This window comes from Grampus griseus (assembly GCF_964374135.1).
Source record: "Grampus griseus genome assembly, chromosome: 5".
Classification (NCBI taxonomy): Eukaryota; Metazoa; Chordata; class Mammalia; order Artiodactyla; family Delphinidae; genus Grampus; species Grampus griseus.
Window position 1 is genome coordinate 77,899,316 of NC_138998.1, and position 18,732 is coordinate 77,918,047.

Here is an 18,732-nt window from a genome sequence, read left to right on the forward strand (position 1 = left end):
TTTATAATATCCCTTGAATCCTTTGTGGGAGAAGCCAGGATATGGAAGGGACAAACAAATGAAAATGTTTAATGGTGCTAATGATGATATGCACATAGAAATCACTGCATGTGTTTAGTGTCTGTTTCATCTTTGATGGCTGGATTTGAAGCCCCTTTGGAAGGTTAACCCTGGAGCCTTTATCTCAGAGCACATAGGACACTCCAGCCCCTGTGTTGTATAGCCAGTGAGCAAAGGAAAGTTATGACCTTGACTCTTTTGCAGATAATCAAAGACCTGCAGCTCCTGGGGTTGGTGGCAGCCCTGGTGGTAGCAGATGTGATCCTGCTCATGACGTGGGTGCTGACTGATCCCATCCAGTGCCTCCAGATTCTCAGTGTCAGTATGACGGTGAGGGGCCCAATCCCTGGAGAATCTAGTTCCTGAACTGGAGGGACTGGCTTCTGTGGGTACACGGGGGTCATTCTCCCAGTAGCATTCACTGTGTGGACATCCTCCCAACGAGAAGATAAATGACCCAAAGAGGCTGGCGAGTCAGGAGCTGTGGCCACCATGAACACCTGCCCCTTGTCTGCAGGGTCTGCTCCGCTCCCACTGCTCCTCCCGCCCCAAGTGTTTTCCAGCAGCAACCGCTGAGATGGCAGCAAACAGAGATCTGCCTGGCAGTTATCTCTGCTTCCACCTTATCAGTAATGAGAGTTTTCAGCTACAGAGAGCTTCTTTACTCTAACTGTTGAAAGGTAAAGGTAGTATTTTGAGGTGTTCTTTGGAGTCAGTCAACCCCAATTCAAATCCCACCTCTACCACTTACCAGCCTTGGGAAAGTTTTTTAACCTGTCTAAGTCTCTATTTCCTCATAGGTAAAATGGAGATAATAATACTACCTATTTCATAGGGCTGTGGTGAAGATTAAGGGAAACAATGCAGGTAAAGGACTCAACTGTGCCCAGTATATAGTGTTCAATTAATAGGAAGCATTATATCTCCAGCCTAACAAAGGAGCTGAGGAATACAGGGGAATCTTGACAGTGCAGATTCAATATTGAAGGTTTCAGCTGTTAACAAATAGCAGAAAGAGGATGTGAAATAATTTGTAATTTTGCTGATGCACTAACTTGAATCACTGTGGTAGGAAAGCACATAACAGGGTAAGCCCTGCTGGCACCAAGAATCCACATGTCAGCCCAACTTTGTCGTCTTTTCCTCCAACTCATGGTTACTCTCATTTAGATTCTAATGGAGTCACCTAAATGGTATAGTTTTTACATATTAAGGGAGAAATTATATGCTATAGAGGATTTCACAAACTAGAATGTTTGCAAAGCTCTGCTGTGTATGTGTGTTCCTGGTAACTGTGGGTGCCCTCAGTCCTGACTCTGTGTCCCTTCTAGGTGACAGGTAGAGACGTGTCCTGCTCTCTGACTAGCACACACTTCTGTGCTTCCCAGTACCCTGATGTCTGGATTGCTCTCGTTTTGGGATGCAAGGTTGGTAACTTCATCTCCTGGGGATACTATCTCTCTGTTACCAACAAAATGGATATAAAGAGGAATTATAGGAATTAACGAGGTGATTTCTGCAAAGAGTATTGAAATCAGAAGAGACCTCTGTTGATGCATACATCTCAAAGCCATGACCCTTATTATTTCTGTACTCTATTTGTTTTGAGGGTCACGTTTCCAAATCTTTGGACTCCCTCATTGAGTCCTCCCCCAAATTATGTGGAATTCACCCACTGTTTCTCCCATTTCTTGGTCTGGTTTTTTCATTGATTTGTCAATACCAGTTTTCTCCCCAACTACCTGCAAGGGGAATTATAAGGAGACATTCTAGCCAGCTTAACCTATTCTCTTAAGTGCCCTTATTACTCCTCTTGGGTCTTTCTTCAAGATTTGTGTCAAGGTAACCTGCTGCCTTCCACTTGCCTAACTTTCTTGCTCTGATTGGAAGCATGGTTGGCCCTAAGACAAATGGGAACATCCATGGTGTCCTTTGAGTGGTTCCAGCTGCCTCAAAGTGTCTCCTATACTGCCCTGAATCTCCCATCATTCGACTCATTTATCTCTGTTAGATGGCAAAAGGAGGATATTGGTTCTAGAGGGTACAGGATACTATACAGGGCACTAAAGGAGAACCAACTATCCTGTTAGCTGGTTTTCAGCTTGGAGGGACAGAGAATCTGGCTTGGGGCGGGGGAGGGGGGGAGTGGCATAGGGCAGGTCTGTTTCAATGAACAGGCGAGCCCTGCATGGCAGGAGGCTGCCTGTTGAGTATTAGGAGAGAGGGGCCTGGTTGATTGATTGCTGGCAGAGGAAAAGGAGGTCTTGTAGAAATAGATGGCCTCTAAAGGTAAACTTGACTCACTTCACCACTAGGAAAGTGTTCAAGTGGTTGCTTCTGAGAAATAGGCCTGAGGATGGGCAGGGCTGGGACAGGGAAATGTTGCTTTTTAACCATGTGCATGTATTACTTTGATAGAAATATCTTTAAGAGAAAATGGTAGGAAGTGAATAGCTTTTGATCTCTAGTTTCTTACTAGTGGTTAAGAAAATGAGTTTCAAAATATGACAGAACAGGCAGGGTTTGAATAATGACTCAGCCCCTTCCTAGCTGACCCTGAACCTCATTTGACCTCCCTGAGCTTCGATTCCTTCATACGTGAAATGGGGATGATGATAACATCCTCTCAGAAGGGGTCTGAGTTTTGAAAGGATTAATGCATGTTGAGTTTTCGTTCACTCCTGGCCCATAGTAAGAGCTAAATACATGTTAGATGCTTTTATTATTAATCTTCCACTGCCCACCCCTGCCCCCAGACAGTTTTGAAAGCACAGTGCCTTTCCCATTCTTCGAGCCCCTGTAGAAGAGCACGTCCTTCCCGGCACAGAAACTCAGCACTTCCCCCATAGCAACTCCCTCTGCAAGTCAACTTGATTTATTTTCTCCATTGCCTTTTATATAATCCCATTTCCATTTTATTTCACTGCAATATCTTTCTATAGGACAAAGAAAGAAAAAGGGGAAAGAGTGCTGAGCCATCAGGAAGGTGACTGAGCCAGGCCCCCATGGGCTCCCTGTTCGGGCAGCTCCTGAGGAGGACCCCAAATTTGCACATTAAGTCCCCGGACCGCCACCCCACGCTTCTCAGCAGTGAGGGCGAATGACACACAAATATCAGATGTGATTCACTCAGACACGAGTCATGCGTGTATAGATGCTTTATTCACACCTGATTCACTTTTGGAAAGAATTTTAATGGAGTTAAAGCATTTTAATAGAATCAGATTTGAGCATTTCAGAATCATAGAATTAATTTTATTTGCCTTTGATTAAATTACTAATGATCTAACTCTGCCAAATGCTGCCTGATGGCGTCAGTTATCCAAAAGTCAGGCCCCACTGGCCTGCTGACTTGTATGTCCTCTAGTCATTGACGATCTCAGGGCGGCCACATTTGGCCCCCTTTGGGACACTGAGCATTCGGGGCACCCAGACAGCATCTCTGCTGTGCTTACTCCTTCACTGTAGGCACAGCCAGTCCTCCAAACAGTTGTCTTAAGGGCCATCCCTGCAGATGAAGTTGGTCAGATCGTGTGATTTCAGGGCCACTGGCAGGTACCCTGCTGATACCTGACCTTACTTTTATTATTAGTTCTCACTCTGAGTCCCTGTAGTTCCCACCCCACCTCATCCCCCGTGGCAGCTTCATATCCTGTGTCATAAAACATTGATATTTGGGTGCTTGCCTTAAATCTCCCAACCAGACTGAGCTTCTTAAAAGCCAGAACCATGACTTCCACTTGGCAACACTGCTTCCTGCCCTACACCTACCCCAGCACAGAGCTTTGCCCCGAATCTGGCGAACATACGTTGAATCTATATGTTATGTATTATTGATTAAAGCTTTGATTTCTGTTTAAATGTAGCTCCTTCTAGGAGAGGCAGCACTTTAAGAAGCTGTGAGCCATTTTCTGTGTAGTACAAATGAGAAATCTGAGAGCGGGTTTACATTCATGACAAAGAGGAAAGAATAGGGCCCTGGGTTCTGGGGGGGCGGGGCAGGGAATGTCACAAAGAGGGTGAAGAGTATAGATGAGGCCTTTGCTGCCTGTGCCTGTCCCACGGTCCTGTCCAGGTCCCAGCCTGCCTTTGTTCTCTTCTTTTTTCACTCTTCGTCTCCCATAAACACCCACTGGCACAGAGCTGCTGCTAGCCTATAGAGATCCTTTGTGTGAATTAGAAAAAGGCATCCCTTCCGGGCAGATGCAGTCTTGCAGGTGCAGGGCTTGGCAAGCAGATGGTGCCTTTGGGAGCATTAGAAAAAAGAGCCCCTTCCTCCAGTGCTTCCCCTGCCGTGGCACATGGCTTGACAAGGGGACCACAGGGCTATTTCAGCTTCTGCATGCCCCTCAGCTCCATGCAGTGCAGAAGCACACAGTGGATGCGGAAGCCCTCACCACCAGCAGCATGGTGCGCCCCTTGCCCTCCCAGTGCCTGGCAGTCCTTTCTGTAGGGCTCCTACCTGCACGTATCATCCTATCCTGTACCTCATCCTGGCAGAGTCCTCTCTGATGGCTGACTTGCTGACCTCTGATAAACGAATTCTCAGAGGAGAGGAAAATGAAATTTATCACGCATACATGAGGTGTAAGGGGACCACCCTAAGGGTAGTCCCAAGTGCTATCTTAGTAAATCCTCCTCATAGCAACCCTTTAAGGTAGGTATTATTATCCCTATTTTACAGGTGAGGAAATTGGTCCCAACCCTACTGCTCTTGGACCCCAAGCCTGATATTTCACTTCTCTGAGCCTCCGGTTCTTCTCCTCTTTGTCCAGGGCCTGCTGCTGCTCTATGGGGCCTACCTGGCTGGCTTGACGGACCATGTCAGCTCTCCTCCTGTGAATCAGTCTTTAACCATCATGGTTGGGGTCAACCTCGTGGTGCTGGCTGCAGGGCTTCTTTTTGTGGTCACCAGATACTTGCACTCCTGGCCCAACCTGGTCTATGGACTCACATCTGGAAGTATCTTTGTTTGCACAACCACAATCAACTGCTTCATCTTCATTCCCCAGGTATGCTCTAGGGAGAACTTGGAGGACCAATCCACCCCATCATTCCAGAGACTTTGCTGGGTGTGATAAATTGCTCACTTTGTTTCCTACTGAGACTTTTGGGTGCCATTGATTAGAGAGTCAGAAGGAAGGTGGGGTTCCTAGTGAGCTGGCTCCCTCTGTTCTTCCCTCCTCACTGTCCTGAAGGAGCCACTCTGCTCCCGGTCAGTAAGGAGGGCTGACCAGAGTAGCCAAGTAGTGGCACCCGCTTCTGCCCAGGTGGGTGCCTCACAGACCTGCTTTTCTACCCACCCTCCAGTCTGCTGCATGCATCCCCAGTTCCCCCTTCATCCTGATAATGTCATTTCTTGTACTAGCCTGGCAGTGAGGAACCTTTCCTTCTTTCCTGTTTGCAATTGCACATTCAGAGAAAAGTGCATTTGGGTCTTTATGAAATTTAAAATGCCTTTTCTTTCTTTTTAATAAAAAGAGGAAAATGTAGAACCTTCCTTTTCTTTTTACAATAAGGAAAAAGTAAAAACTAAATTTAAAATGTATTTCTTAACCATAATTCAAAAAGAGTCATGTACCACAATGTTCATTGCAGCACTATCTACAGTAGCCAGGACATGGAAGCAACCTAAGTATCCATTGACAGATGAATGGATAAAGAAGATGTGGCACATATATACAATGGGATAGTACTTAGCCATAAAAAGAAACGAAATTGAGTTATTTGTAGTGAGGTGGATGGACCTAGAGTCTGTCATACAGAGTGAAGTAAGTCAGAAAGAGAAAAACAAATACCGTATGCTAACACACATATATGGAATCTAAAAAAAAAAAAAGGTTCTGAAGAACCTAGGGGAAGGACAGGAATAAAGATGCCGACGTAGAGAATGGACTTGAGGATACGGGGAGGGGGAAGGGTAAGCTGAGACAAAGTGAGAGAGTGGCGTGGACATACATACACTACCAAATGTAAAATAGCTAGCTAGTGGGAAGCAGCTGCATAGCACAGGGAGATCAGCTCCGTGCTTTGTGACCACCTAGAGGGGTGGGATAGGAGGGGTGGGATAGGAAGAGTGGGAGGGAGACTCAAGAAGGAGGGGATGTGGGGATATATGTATACGTATACCTGATTCACTTTGTTATAAAGCAGAAACTAACACAACAATGTAAAGCAATTATACTCCAATAATGATGTTAAAAAATAAAATAAAATAAAATGTATTTCTTATTATGAGGATTAAGAAAAAATCAAACAAGGGAGGAAGATAGAAGGGGAAATATCCAGACAGCAAACAGAAAGAAAGAGAGTCAGAGAGAAAGGTGAAGGAATCCATAAGCTCTGAAAGGAAAGTGATGTTAAATTATTCACGTTATGCCCCAGGGTACCACTGAGCCACATACATCCAAGTTAATGAGCTTGGCATTAAGCACTTGTTTTGTGTCCCTTCTAGTTCTCTTTTCCTTCCTCCCGAGGCTTCCCTCATCCCACGACACCCTCACTACCCTATCCTTATTCCCAGTGCAGTTACCAGTTGACCATGTATGACTTCTCCATGAGGGAGCTAACCGGTAATTAAAGTGTTGCCTGATGGAGGGTGGCAGTGTATTTATAAAAGTGAAGAGTGCACTTTGGGGCACGATAGTATGACACAGGCAGAGACCCTTTACTCTTTTTCCCTTTCATAAATTCTCATTAAAATACTCAAGAGGATGAACAAATATGGAAAGCTCTGTAGCAGCAGCACTAAAAATCAAGGATGGGGGCTTCCCTGGTGGCGCAGTGGTTGAGAGTCCGCCTGCCGATGCAGGGGACACGGGTTCGTGCCCCGGTCCGGGAGGATCCCACATGCCGTGGAGCGGCTGGGCCCGTGAGCCATGGCCGCTGAGCCTGCGCGTCCGGAGCCTGTGCTCCGCAATGGGAGAGGCCACAGCAGTGAGAGGCCCACGTACCGCAAAAAAAAAAAAAAAAAAAAAAAAAATCAAGGATGGGCATTGCCTCTGAGCCAGAAACTAGAGGAATTTTTGTTGAATCTTAATGTTATAAGAACTGGATTGAAGGAAGCCTTTGAGAGCTGAGTCTTATTTGTCTGGGATGTAGCAGAAAAGGGCTATGAAATGCCAGGGCTGTTCCTCCCTGGGAGATGGGTAAAAGAGAGTGGAGAGGAGACTTTTGGGAAGCCCACTCCTTAGGCCCTGGGGCCAACATTGTTGATTGGTAACCCATCCACCCATTGCCAAACCTTTGTTCCTCAATTCATCTCTACTAGTCTGAAAGAGCTAAACACTTGCTTTGCCAGCCTCCCTTATAGCTAGGTGTACCCATGTAACACAGTTTTGAACACCAAAGGTTTTCTGGGAGGCTTCTGAGAAAGCTTTTGCTTTCCTAAAAAAAAGCTGTGGGGGTGGCTGGCGTCGCCTCTTCTACTTTCTTCCTATCTTGAATGTTTTTGATGCTTGAAGTTATGGCAGCCATCTTGGGATGATGAGGGAAAAGCCAGGAGAATGTATTCATTATATACCAGGAAACTATAGCTTTTCCCACGGAAGACTATGAATTCAGGGGGAAAGGATCTATGAAGAGATTCTGCAGTTCACAATAAAAGGACCACAGATTTCTGAAGATTAGAGAAGCTACCTTCCTCTGAAGTAAAACAGAATGTTTTTAGAAGGTATCTGATTAGTCTTATCAATAGGATTCAAAGGTTATTGCCCCTCTTTGACTAAAGCAAACCATTATGAAAACGACATAATCTTAGATCATGAAATATTGAATAAGGATGGAAAAGATTGTGTTAAATTTAAAACGCCAATAGAAGCATTGAATAGGCAGCTGGGCATGGCAAAATACTGAATTAGTGGGTTAATTTAAGGAAACAGAAAACAAGGACACAGGAAAAAAATGAGAGACTAGAAAATATGGAGAGCAGGTCTAAGGATATGATTTAAAGCTAATAGGAGTCTCTGAAAGAGAACAAGATAATTTAGAGCAGAAGTAATCACCAAGGAACTATTAGAAGAAAGCTTTCCTGATCTAACACAAGACCTCCATCTGAAAATTGAGTGAATCAGTAAACTCCCTGATGTGGCCCTACTTAGGTTTCCTCTCTCCCCCCGCACTCGCCTCTGTCCCTCTTGTATCCTAAGCCTCAGACACAAGATTTCCACTTTCCTCCGTGTTTAAATCTTCAGGACCTGGGACCATAGTGATATTTAGGTGCACTTCCATCTTATACACAGACATAAAAATACAAGATGAAGTTCATCTTGGAATCTGGCTTCCGGGTTTGAACTAAGGACAGGCACTTGGTTTGTTGAAGCGGGAGTGGAAATGGAATTACTGGGGCTGGGGTACCGGAACTGGGCAGATGGACTGTGTTGGCCTTTCTCTTTCCTTCTCTCTATCTCAGTCCTCCTAGCTGTCTTGAGCTTCCTTTCTCATACTGTATCTTTTCTATTTTCTCTCTCATGCTTTTCCTCCTCTTGAACTGACCATGATCTGAAACAAAAAAATATATTTTATAGTCAATTGTATTTTAGGTGTAGGAGGTAAATTGTTTTTCAAAATGTAAAAGTAACTGAGGTTTTTCAGGTTTTCTGTGTGCCCCTGAATTGATTTTCCCCTCTGACTCTGTGGCCTTTGGTTGAAGTAATATTCTCCCTGTGAGACCAGAGACTGGATATTCCCAGGACAGTAGGACAGCTGAGCGAATTTGGAGAAGTGTGTGAGGAGAGCCACAAGGAGAGGGAAGGGAGCAGGGAGGCAGGCTTCTTTCTTGCTACTGAGCCTTCAAACTGGACTGTGATGGGAGGGATTTATGAAAGCAAAGGCACAGACACCTCAAGGGCAGGTAGGCAGTGCCAGAAAGCTGGGTGAAATGGACGATGTGACTGAAGAGCTAAGTGGACTAAGTAGCATTCTCCACAGGCCCTCAGGAAATGCCTAAGTGTTTACGCCAAACGCTGAGGTCATCACCAGTAGTGAGCCAGCCTCTGCTTTTGTGACTTAGATGTGACCCATCCTCCCACACACACACACCCCTCCCTCCACCTCTGAGAGGCAGGTGGGTCCTGCGGTAGGACATTATTTTATCCTCTAAACCTGCAAGTGTTTCATCTGCTCCTCCAGGAAGGTACTCACGACTTTCTACTCTGCCTTATAGTCCTCTGTAAATGTCTCAGCACCTTACCAGACAGATGAGCTTTTTAAAGGAAAGCTTCCTTCATTTGTCCGTGTATCTGTCCATCCAAATATTAACTGTTGGGAACAGGCAGTTAAACACACGGCCTCACTCTAGGTCTAGTTGGGAGCTGACGTGAAAGGATTTATAACCCTTGTGTTATAGTGTTTGAGGATGTTACACGATGTCAAGGAAGGGGTACCCCAGCCTGTCTGGGAACTTGGTAACACCGTCTCAGAAAATGAGGTGCTTGGGCCCACCTTGAATGAGGAGTAAGAAATGTTCACAGCACAGACGGGGGAAGAGCAGTGGGTGGCATTTCCGACGGGGGAAACCCTCTGACAGAGGCAGAGAGGTATGAGAGAGAAGAGGAGGTGTTTGGAACACCATGAGCCTTTGCTCTTTTCGAAGCACAAATTGAAACAAGGGGAGAGTGGCAGGAGGTGAGAGAGGCACATGGGGTGAACTTCTGAAGGCCCCAGTGCACCCCATTAAAGACCCGAGACTTAATCCCACTGCTTGGTTTCCTATTGCTGCTATAACAAATTCCCACAAACAGAGTGCCTTAAAATAATACACATTTAATGCCTTATCGTTCTGGAGGTCAGAGATCTAACATGGATCTCATTTGGCTGAAATCAAGTTGTTAGTAGGTCTGCGTTGCTTCCGGGGACTTTGGGGCAGAATCTGTTTCCGTGCATTTTCCTGCATTTTCTTCGATCCACGGCTCCTTCTTCCATGTTCAGGGCCAGCAGCACAGCATCTTCAAGTCTCTCTTTCTGACCTCTCTTTCCATTGTCACATCTCCCGTCCTGCCTCCCTCTTATAGGGACTCTTGTGATGACATTGGGCCCACCTGGATGATCCAGAATAATCTCCCCATCTCACAGTTTTAAACTCAATAACGTATGCAGAATTCCTTCTGCCATGTAAGGTAACCTATTTTACAAGTTCCTGGATTAGGAGGGAAGCGTCTTTGGGGGGCCATTTTCTGCCTGCTACACGCACATACCCAGATGCCGAGAAAACAAGACTCCCTGTCCTTCTGAAGGAAGGGCCGTGGGGAGGTCCTGAAATTATGACCTAAGGGTCATTTCTAGCCATATTCCAGAAATCCTGAAGAGTCAAGTCTTAAGGACCAGGACCTTCACAAATGGGGAATTAAGGGGGAGGGGGTTGGAGGGGCAGGGGGCTTTAGTCAGGGGCCACCCTGGCTCCACCCAGCCAGCTTAGGGTGAGACAGACGAAAAGCCTTGGAAGTGCCCTTACACCAATGTTGAGCAGTTCCTCCAGCAGCTCTGCAGGGAGGGCTTGGTCTGGAGGTGCTGGGGGGAGAGAAAGGAAAAGCTGTGCTGCTAGGGAAATGAGGGGGCCCTGAGGAGACATAGAGATAGTGCAACACTGCTAGGGCCAGTGCTAGGAGAGCAGCGCTGGCGGTCAACGCCATCCACCCATGGCTGTACAGTGACCCTGTAGTGCTGGGCTCCAGTAGCTCCTGAGCAGGGTGTTGAGAGGACAGCACCCTGGGGAGGGAGCCTTCAAGAAGGGCATCTGACAGGGCGGTTCCTGGCCCGACCCAGCACAGGTCACACAGACTCCTGGTACCATGAAGGACTCATGCTGAGTTAACAGAGGACCCAAGAGGACTTGGGCAGAATGTGGTATTGAAATTGATGGCAGGATTTAGAATCCTATCTGAGATTTACCAAATTTAGGTTACTTTCCATAGTCAGAGCTCAGTAAATGTTTGATGAGCAAACAAAGACATCCCAGGATCCCTGTGAGGTTCCCCACAGGTATCTCAGCATCATTTCTAGAGCTAAGGTCCCAGAGTGCCCAGCGTCCATCACTAGGGCTCTTAATTATGAGAATCCCTAAGGGAAAAGATGCCTTCAGTGCTGTGGCCTCCCCTGGCATCACGTCCCTAGCATTCGCCAGGAGGAGACAGTGTCCCACGGGCTCAGGAGCGTGTCACTGTTTGTGAATGTTCTCTGTTCAGTCCCATCCCTGTTAAACTAAACCAGCCTGTGCATCCATAGACTGGTTCTCAAAACCAGTATCTCCTGAAAAACGTTCCCTAGGACCTCACAGTTGACAGTCTCTCTCATCAGCTGTGTTGAGGACGTGCAGTGTGGCACAGTGCCCTCATTACAGCTGTGACTCTGAGGCTAAGTAGCCATGTGGACCTAGACAAATCATCCTCCTTCTGAGTCTTTCCTCATTTGTCAAGGAAAAAAGACAGATCGCAGACCTGAAGTTCTATCATTTTTATTAATTTTTATTGACATTTGTGGTTTTCTGTTTCTCTGAGCCTTGATCACTGACTTGGGTTAGAAGTCCTCTAGAGGGAACAAACGTATGGACACAAGCAAGGAAGGCAGGGGTGGGGGTGGGATGAACTGGGAGATTGGGATTGACAGGTATACACTAATTTGTATAAAATAGATAACTAATAGGACCCTGCTGTATAAAAAAATAAGTTAAATGTAAAAAAAAAGTCCTCTAGGAGGAACTGGGTTTTCTTTTTTTTATTTTTTGCGGTACGCGGGCCTCTCACTGTTGTGGCCTCTCCCGTTGCGGAGCACAGGCTCCGGACGCGCAGGCTCAGTGGCCATGGCTCACGGGCCCAGCCGCTCCGCGGCACGTGGGATCTTCCCGGACCGGGGCACGAACCCGTGTCCCCTGCATCAGCAGGCAGACTCTCAGCCACTGCGCCACCAGGGAAGCCCGGACCTGGGTTTTCAATAACAGTAAGCACACCATCACTCAACACATGAGAATAATTAAGAACAGCTGCATACAACTAAAACCAGCTTCATTTGAAATACAGTGTTTAGATTGCTTAACCCTGTTATAGCGCCTAAACTCTGGCTTGAGAATGTGGCTCTAGAAGTCCACCTCAGCTCTGGTTTTCTTTGACCAGTCCAGCAGTGGGTTGGTAGATGGGTCCAGCCGATGGTTCTGTTTCATCAGCCTGTCATCTTCTTCCTTTGGCATTTTTTAAATGATATAACCTTTACATTCTCTAAACCTTCTGTCATTGCTGTCTGTGAACTTTCCAGAGTAAAGTACATTTTGAGGAGAGAATAGTTTGTGCATTTATCTATGATACTGTCATTCCTTGGTGTTTTTGAGGAAGAGTGAGAGAATGTGTTTCTGGGTGTGTAATTAAATAAATAACATGTGTTCTTTTATCCAACAGCTGAAGCAATGGAAGGCATTTGAAGAGGAAAACCAAACAGTCAGACACATGGCCAAATATTTCAGCACTCCCAGCAAAAGCTTGCACACCCAGTATGGTGAGGAACAGAGTTGCCACGTTAGAGGAGAGAAAAACTCCATGGAGAGACTCCTCACAGAAGTAAGCGAGACCCTGCCTGCTGGATTCTCTATAAAGAACTCCAGTCATGCATTGGTGGGCCCCATATGCCTCATTGCTAACATTCTTTCTCCTCCTCCCATTTCCCCAATTCCTAGCCATTCTGGTCTCCCTTAGCAGCAAGCAAAACCTCAACGTTTCGCCAGTGCCCCTCCCATTGCTGACCCTCACCCACTTCATTCATTCATTGGACAGATGTGTGCCAGGCATTGTGCTAAGTGCTGATGAACAAAACAAACAGAGTCCCTACCTTCGTGGAGCTCACAGTGTAGTGGAGGAAATAGATACGGATCAAGTAGCCATATAGTTATAAATGGTGATAAGAATTATGAAGGGAAAAATCAGAGTGGGAAGAAAGAGTGGTGAGGACAAGGGAACCTAATTTAGAGTGGTAGGAAAAGACTCTCTGAGCTGAGAGCTGAAGGTTAACTACAAATTAGCCAGGCAAAGAGTGCAGGGAAAAGCATTTCAGGTGTGGGGAACAGCATTGTAAAGGCCCTGAGGAGTAGTGGATGCTAGCTTCTGCTGTGTGATATACTCTTTCTTTACATAGAGTAGTGCCCTTGTTTCCAAGATCCTATGGGGCTCCTTACTGTCTTTTCCAGGTGCTAACTAGAAATCTCAATCATCCTACCAACCCAGAAAATTAAGAGGTGTCTAAAGATGGGGAGGAAGGATGAATAGAGCTTCTGAATATCGCAGTAGCGCCAAGGCAGAGACAAGGGAGCCCCCAGTCCTCTTTCTTCTGTTCTTCAGCCAGATTTGGCACCTCTCCCAGAACTGGGCAGAGTGATGTGGGCTTGAAGAAAACACATGGGAAAGCTTGAGGCTGCACTGCCTCAGAGAGGAGGCATGGGGCCCAGAGGAATTAGCCAGTTTTTTCACACTAACTAAATTATATTCCATATTTTTGTTTTAGTAGAGAACATACCTGAGTAGGTGCTATATGGGAAATTATGCTTTTTCATATTGGACTGACACCGGGTGCTAATAGTCCCTATGCAAAAGGATGGTGTGATGGGGACCTAAGGAACGTAACCAATGAAGGGATTCAGCTCCCCAAGCACCCTCAGTCCCTCGCACCATTCCCTTGGTTCTGGACCTTTTTTTCCATCAGAGTAATAATACTTGTCCTTTCTTTACTATTTCTTTACTATTCTTTACTATTTCTTTACTATTTATCAAGCATTCAGGACCTTTTTTCAGAGCCAGATTTCTTCCCACCTGGCAAGGGAGTAGCATTGCCATTGATACTCTCTGAAGTCTTCAAAGAAACATTTTTTTTCAGCTAAACAGAAGGCCAGAAACTTGGCGAGAACACCCAGGATGGTTTTCATTCACAATCAGCTAATGTTGGAACAGCCAAGTGGCCTGACTCTTTAGCCTTATGGTAATTTGTGACGTTCTTTTTGTACTCCTGCCATGCTACCCTGTTTCCCATGCAGTGACTGAATCCACTCTACCAAAAAGATGCCTTGAGTCTGCAGAGGCAGGGCCCTAATAGGGAGCAGATGCTTAGGTAGTAAAATGCTGGACTCCTGTCCCCGACACCCCACACCTGAACACCTTTCCCAGAGCAGGCCTGAGAACCAGCAGCCCATCCCAGAGCCCTGCGGCAGGTCTAGAGAGTTTCCGGTATCTGAATCCCCAGCTCCAGCACTGCCCAGTGGATGAACACAAGAATCTCTCCTGCCTCCGTAACCCCAGCTTCTCGGCTGCATTTCCTTCCTCTGCAGCCCCTCTGCTGCCCCAGTGTCCTCCTCCTACTTTCGCACCATCTGGGCAGTCCATCTTCTCATTCTTGCCTCCCTTTCCCCATGGCAATGGTCCCCAAAGGCTGTTTGGGGCAGCATCCATCCCTGACATCCCAGGCTGTGTGGAGGCCAGCAGGTAGAACCTTCCCAGAGCTTGAAGAACCTCCCTTCTACGCTCTGCAGCAGAGGAAACTCACCTTTACTTTTCTTCCTTGGAACACAGAAAGAGGGGGAGATTCCATTTCTCCCTGTGGCCTGCACCTTATGAAACATGCCTGTGGATGTGTTGCTTCCCTGGGTGTGCCAAAAGTGATCATTAATAAGCTCGTTTCAGTGCAGCTGCCGTGGTCAGTCAGATTCTGGTCTCACCGTGGCAAACCACGCTTCTGATTAGTATGCAGCCATGGTGAAAACAGAGTCCCACTTCCTTTTCTGTAAGAAGGGAGATTTACTGATTAGGCTGGTGTTTCTAAATCTGTCACCAGCCAGCTTCAGATGTTTGGTTTGCTAGAGAAGAGTATTATTCCCAACTCAAGGTTTATACTCTTTTCCTATACTCTAAGGAATTTGTGGATAAGGCACAAAAAGGCAGCACTCATATGGTAGTTCTATCTGTAGTTTTTTAAGGAACCTCCATACTGTTCTCCATAGTGGCTGTACAGGGAGATCAGCTCGGTGCTTTGTGACCGCCTGGAGGGGTGGGATAGGGAGGGTGGGAGGGAGGGAGACGCAAGAGGGAAGACATATGGGAACATATGTATATGTATAACTGATTCACTTTGTTATAAAGCAGAAGCTAACACACCATTGTAAAGCAATTATACTCCGATAAAGATGTAAAAAAAAAAAAAAAGGCAGCACTCAGAGTTCACTTGCTGGGGTAGCTGTCATCAGCTGATGGCTCCCTCCCAGCTCTGTGAGGCGGTAGGGCCTCCTGAAGCCAGCGTGAGAATGTGCCAGGTGGGCTTCACGAGGAAGGGCTGGTGAGGAGGAAGAGAGTTGGGGTCCCTCCAGTGCAGCCAGCGCAGTCACCCCCGTGAGATGCTCAGAGAGATACCTGGCACCACCCAGATATCACTAAGAGCCTGAGTGAATGTCTTCCTGTTACTCACCCGCTCTGCTCCTGGCGAGTCCTTGAGTCACCTACACTTCCGCGACAACGCCCAGCTTACCGCTCTGTGGCTGAGGAAAAGGGAGAATGAGCAGGCAGGTGCTCAGCTGCAAGTCCTTCCGCTTATTCACCAGTTGCTCACTGGTTCGGAACTCCCTCCTGAGGGTAAGAGAAGTCTAAACCAGGATGACACTGGGAGTACCAATAATCAGAAAAATCACCTTCCTGCTTATAAGTAGGGAGCAGTAGGTTTGCCTTGGAGTTGCTGCCAGAAGACTCTTGCTGGACTAGTTTACCTAATTTACTGTTCCCTCAAAGGTTCACTTCTGGGCAACTCTTCCATATCTACTTGAGAAGAAACCACAAATTCAATTCATAGGCAAGTTGTGTCAGGAATCCGAAAGAAGGGAAGCATCCTTTTACTTCCAGGGCATAATAAATGGACATCCAGATGCTCATCCTCAGCTTCTAAAGAGGCTGACAGCAGAGAGGCAGCATTTTGGTATTTGGACAAGCACTTCTCATTATCTTCTCCAAACTCTCGACCCCGTGTCATCTGCCCCAAGACCCATCAGCTCCCCACGATGATCTCTCTCCTGCTCCACTGCTTTTGAACATGAGAAATTCCAGAAGGTGGACATCAGGTCTAAACCAGACGATCAGCTGCTGTAGCACCAAAGGATGCTCAGGGCACACCCACTGCTGTTACTCTTCCTCCTACTTCATGCCCCATGGTCCTGCAGTTAGAACAGGCACATCTCTGCAGCTGTCACCTGCCAGCCTCCCGGGCACTGCCTGTTTATCAACTGACAGCCATGCAGCAGGTAGGCAGCTCACCAGCAGAACTGCCCAACTTCATTTATCTTCTGGGCTCCCTTCTAGTTCTACTGAATCAAGCTATCAGGGACTTAGGCCCAATAATCCTTTTTTTTTTTTTTTTTTTGAGCTTCTCCAGTAATTCTGATGCCTGCACTCCTTTGGGAGATACCGACAGCTGATAGTGCCACATTGGTAGCTTTGGCCTCCTACCCGCAAGTTCCAGCCAGGGGAGGTGATAACACCAACCTGAGATTCTCATTCCCCCCTAAACTGCCCCACCCCCACCCCTGGCTCCAGTCTTTTCACTTTGGCCCAGGAATCTCCATCCTTCTTGTTCTTCCCATTTTCTAGGCTGTTTAGCAACTGGCAAAATGCTTGTTTCCCTATTCCTTCATTCCCTTCAGAGATGCCTCAAGGTCATCTGTATCTTGCAGAAGTATGATATACCCAGAGTTGGGCCATCCCAAACACTGTTCTGACTGGTGTCCTGCAGAGTGACCTGACCCCCTGTGTTCTGAGCAAAGTTGAGCGGGTGCTGCAGCAGCCAGCGGGCAGCTAGACTGTGCCTCCCCTGACCGCCCTTCTCGCAGACAGTGCCACAGTCTGGGGATGTATGGGGAGGCTGAGATCATACAGCAGTAAATCATAGTAAACCGTTACTGAGCACACGTGGCAGCTCTTGTGCCAGATGCTTTGTATGCGTCATCTCATTTCACCTCACGGAGGGACCTCCTCAGAGCCTAAGATCACCAGCTAATACGTGGAGAAACTGGGATTTAAACCAATGTCTTCTGATGCCACCCTTTCTCCAGCATGGGAGACAGTGTGAAAGCCCTCAGCAGCATCTTTTGTTGATGGTTTTGCTTTTGTTTTACAGAAAAATGCTGTGATTGAAAGCTTGCAAGAACAAGTAAACAACGCCAAAGAGAAGCTGGTGAGGCTGATGTCAGCTGAGTGCACCTATGACCCCCCCGAAGGGGCTGTCCCGCCTGCCTCTTCCCACAGCAAGGACATCCTGGCTGCAGCCCCTCCCCATAGCCTAGCAGCTCAAGGGTCTTTGAAATGTCTCCCTGACTCTCTGAGTGATACCAGCCCGGCCACCCAGGACTCCCAGAGTACCTCAGCACCCGCCTCAGGTGTACAAGGCGTCAAGGGGCCTGTGGAGGACACCAGCCCCTCACCGGGGCAGAAGGAGAAAATTGCTGCCTCCCAAGACTTTTCTGACCATTTAAATTTGGGCTGCAGCCAGAAGCCGCGGGCTGAGCAAAGCCAGGGTGTGGAGAGAAGAGACCAGGTACCCATGGCCCTCAAGCAGGGTCTCACGCCAGGTGGAGAAGGCTCTGTTCTTCAGAGACAGGGGCAGCTGGAGAACTCAGAGGGGCCCCAAGCACGACCGTCAAGGGTGAATTCAGTGATCAGGGAGAAGCTTCAGGAAGTCCTCCAAGATCTGGGCCTGGGCCCTGAGGCTCCCGTCCCCCGTCCCCCGTCCTGTCCCCAGCAGCCCTGGAAGAGCAGTGCCTGCTGCAGCCCCCAGAAGATGCCCCTCTCCAAGGAGCTGGGCTTCAGCCCGTACATGGTGAGGAGAAGGGGCGCGGCACAGCGGGCTCGCTCGCACTTGCCAGGTTCTGTGCCCTCCTCTGTGGGGCGTCGGGTAAACAGGGCTGATTCTGGGGCACGCACTGGGCGAAATGTGCAGGACAGGGACAGCGGCTGCCTGGACCCCCAAACTGCAGATTCCAGAGTAGCAAGACCCTCTTCCGGGAAGCCTTTACTGCTCCCAGCTCCTCAAGGCAAGGCAGACTCCCCGGAGGGCAGCAAACAGTGCCAGACAGAGCCCCAGGGAGCCGAAGGGAGCCGCGCAGCCCTTTCTCACCAGCCTTCTGGTCCTGGCCAGGCGCTGTGCCCCGCTGCCCCACGCCGAGCCAGAGCCTCGCCGGACCTGCCTGAGCAGCGGCTGCAGCGGTCCCCAGTGCCCCCAGGCTGCCCTTCCCTGTCTCCTCCACACAGCTACCTCGACACAGAATCCAGCAGCTCGGATGAGTTCTTCTGCCGCTGCCACAGGCCCTACTGTGAAATCTGCTTCCAGAGCTCCTCTGATTCCAGTGACAGTGGCTCGTCAGACAGCGACCCTGAGCCTGCTGGGAGGCTGGCTTCCTGGGAAAAGCTGTGGGCCCGCTCGAAGCCTGTCGTGAACTTCAAAGATGACTTGAAACCCACACTGGTGTGAACAGCAGAGCAAGTCTGGACATAGAGCTCTGTCCGGGACAAGCCATACCATGGCCTGTTGTGGCCTTCGGGGAATAGACCAGTGCCTTGCATTGGACCAGCCCTTACCATGTTTCAGCTATGCTCACTTGAGCACTGTGGTACCTGGAGCACTTCTCGATCTATACAAAGAGGGGTATTGCCTGTCTTGTTCCTACCTCAC

The 18,732-nt window shown here is 47.9% G+C and overlaps 1 protein-coding gene across 2 annotated transcripts in view; it reads left to right on the top strand.

Moving 5' to 3' along the window:
* GPR156 (G protein-coupled receptor 156) overlaps window positions 1-18,531 on the top strand; it is a gene marked incomplete at both ends in the record, with an annotated part of 58,813 nt that extends 40,282 nt beyond the window's left edge. Inside the window, 5 exons of one of the 2 annotated variants that reach the window (XM_082654847.1) lie at window positions 265-390; window positions 1,392-1,487; window positions 4,836-5,072; window positions 12,444-12,602; window positions 17,182-18,531. In XM_082654847.1, coding sequence (XP_082510973.1) covers window positions 265-390; window positions 1,392-1,487; window positions 4,836-5,072; window positions 12,444-12,602; window positions 17,182-18,531 — 1,968 coding nt within the window. The remainder of the gene's footprint in view (window positions 1-264; window positions 391-1,391; window positions 1,488-4,835; window positions 5,073-12,443; window positions 12,603-17,181) is intronic. The other variant, XM_082654848.1, reaches the window with a different exon arrangement.
* Between the last annotated feature and the right edge of the window lie 201 nt (window positions 18,532-18,732).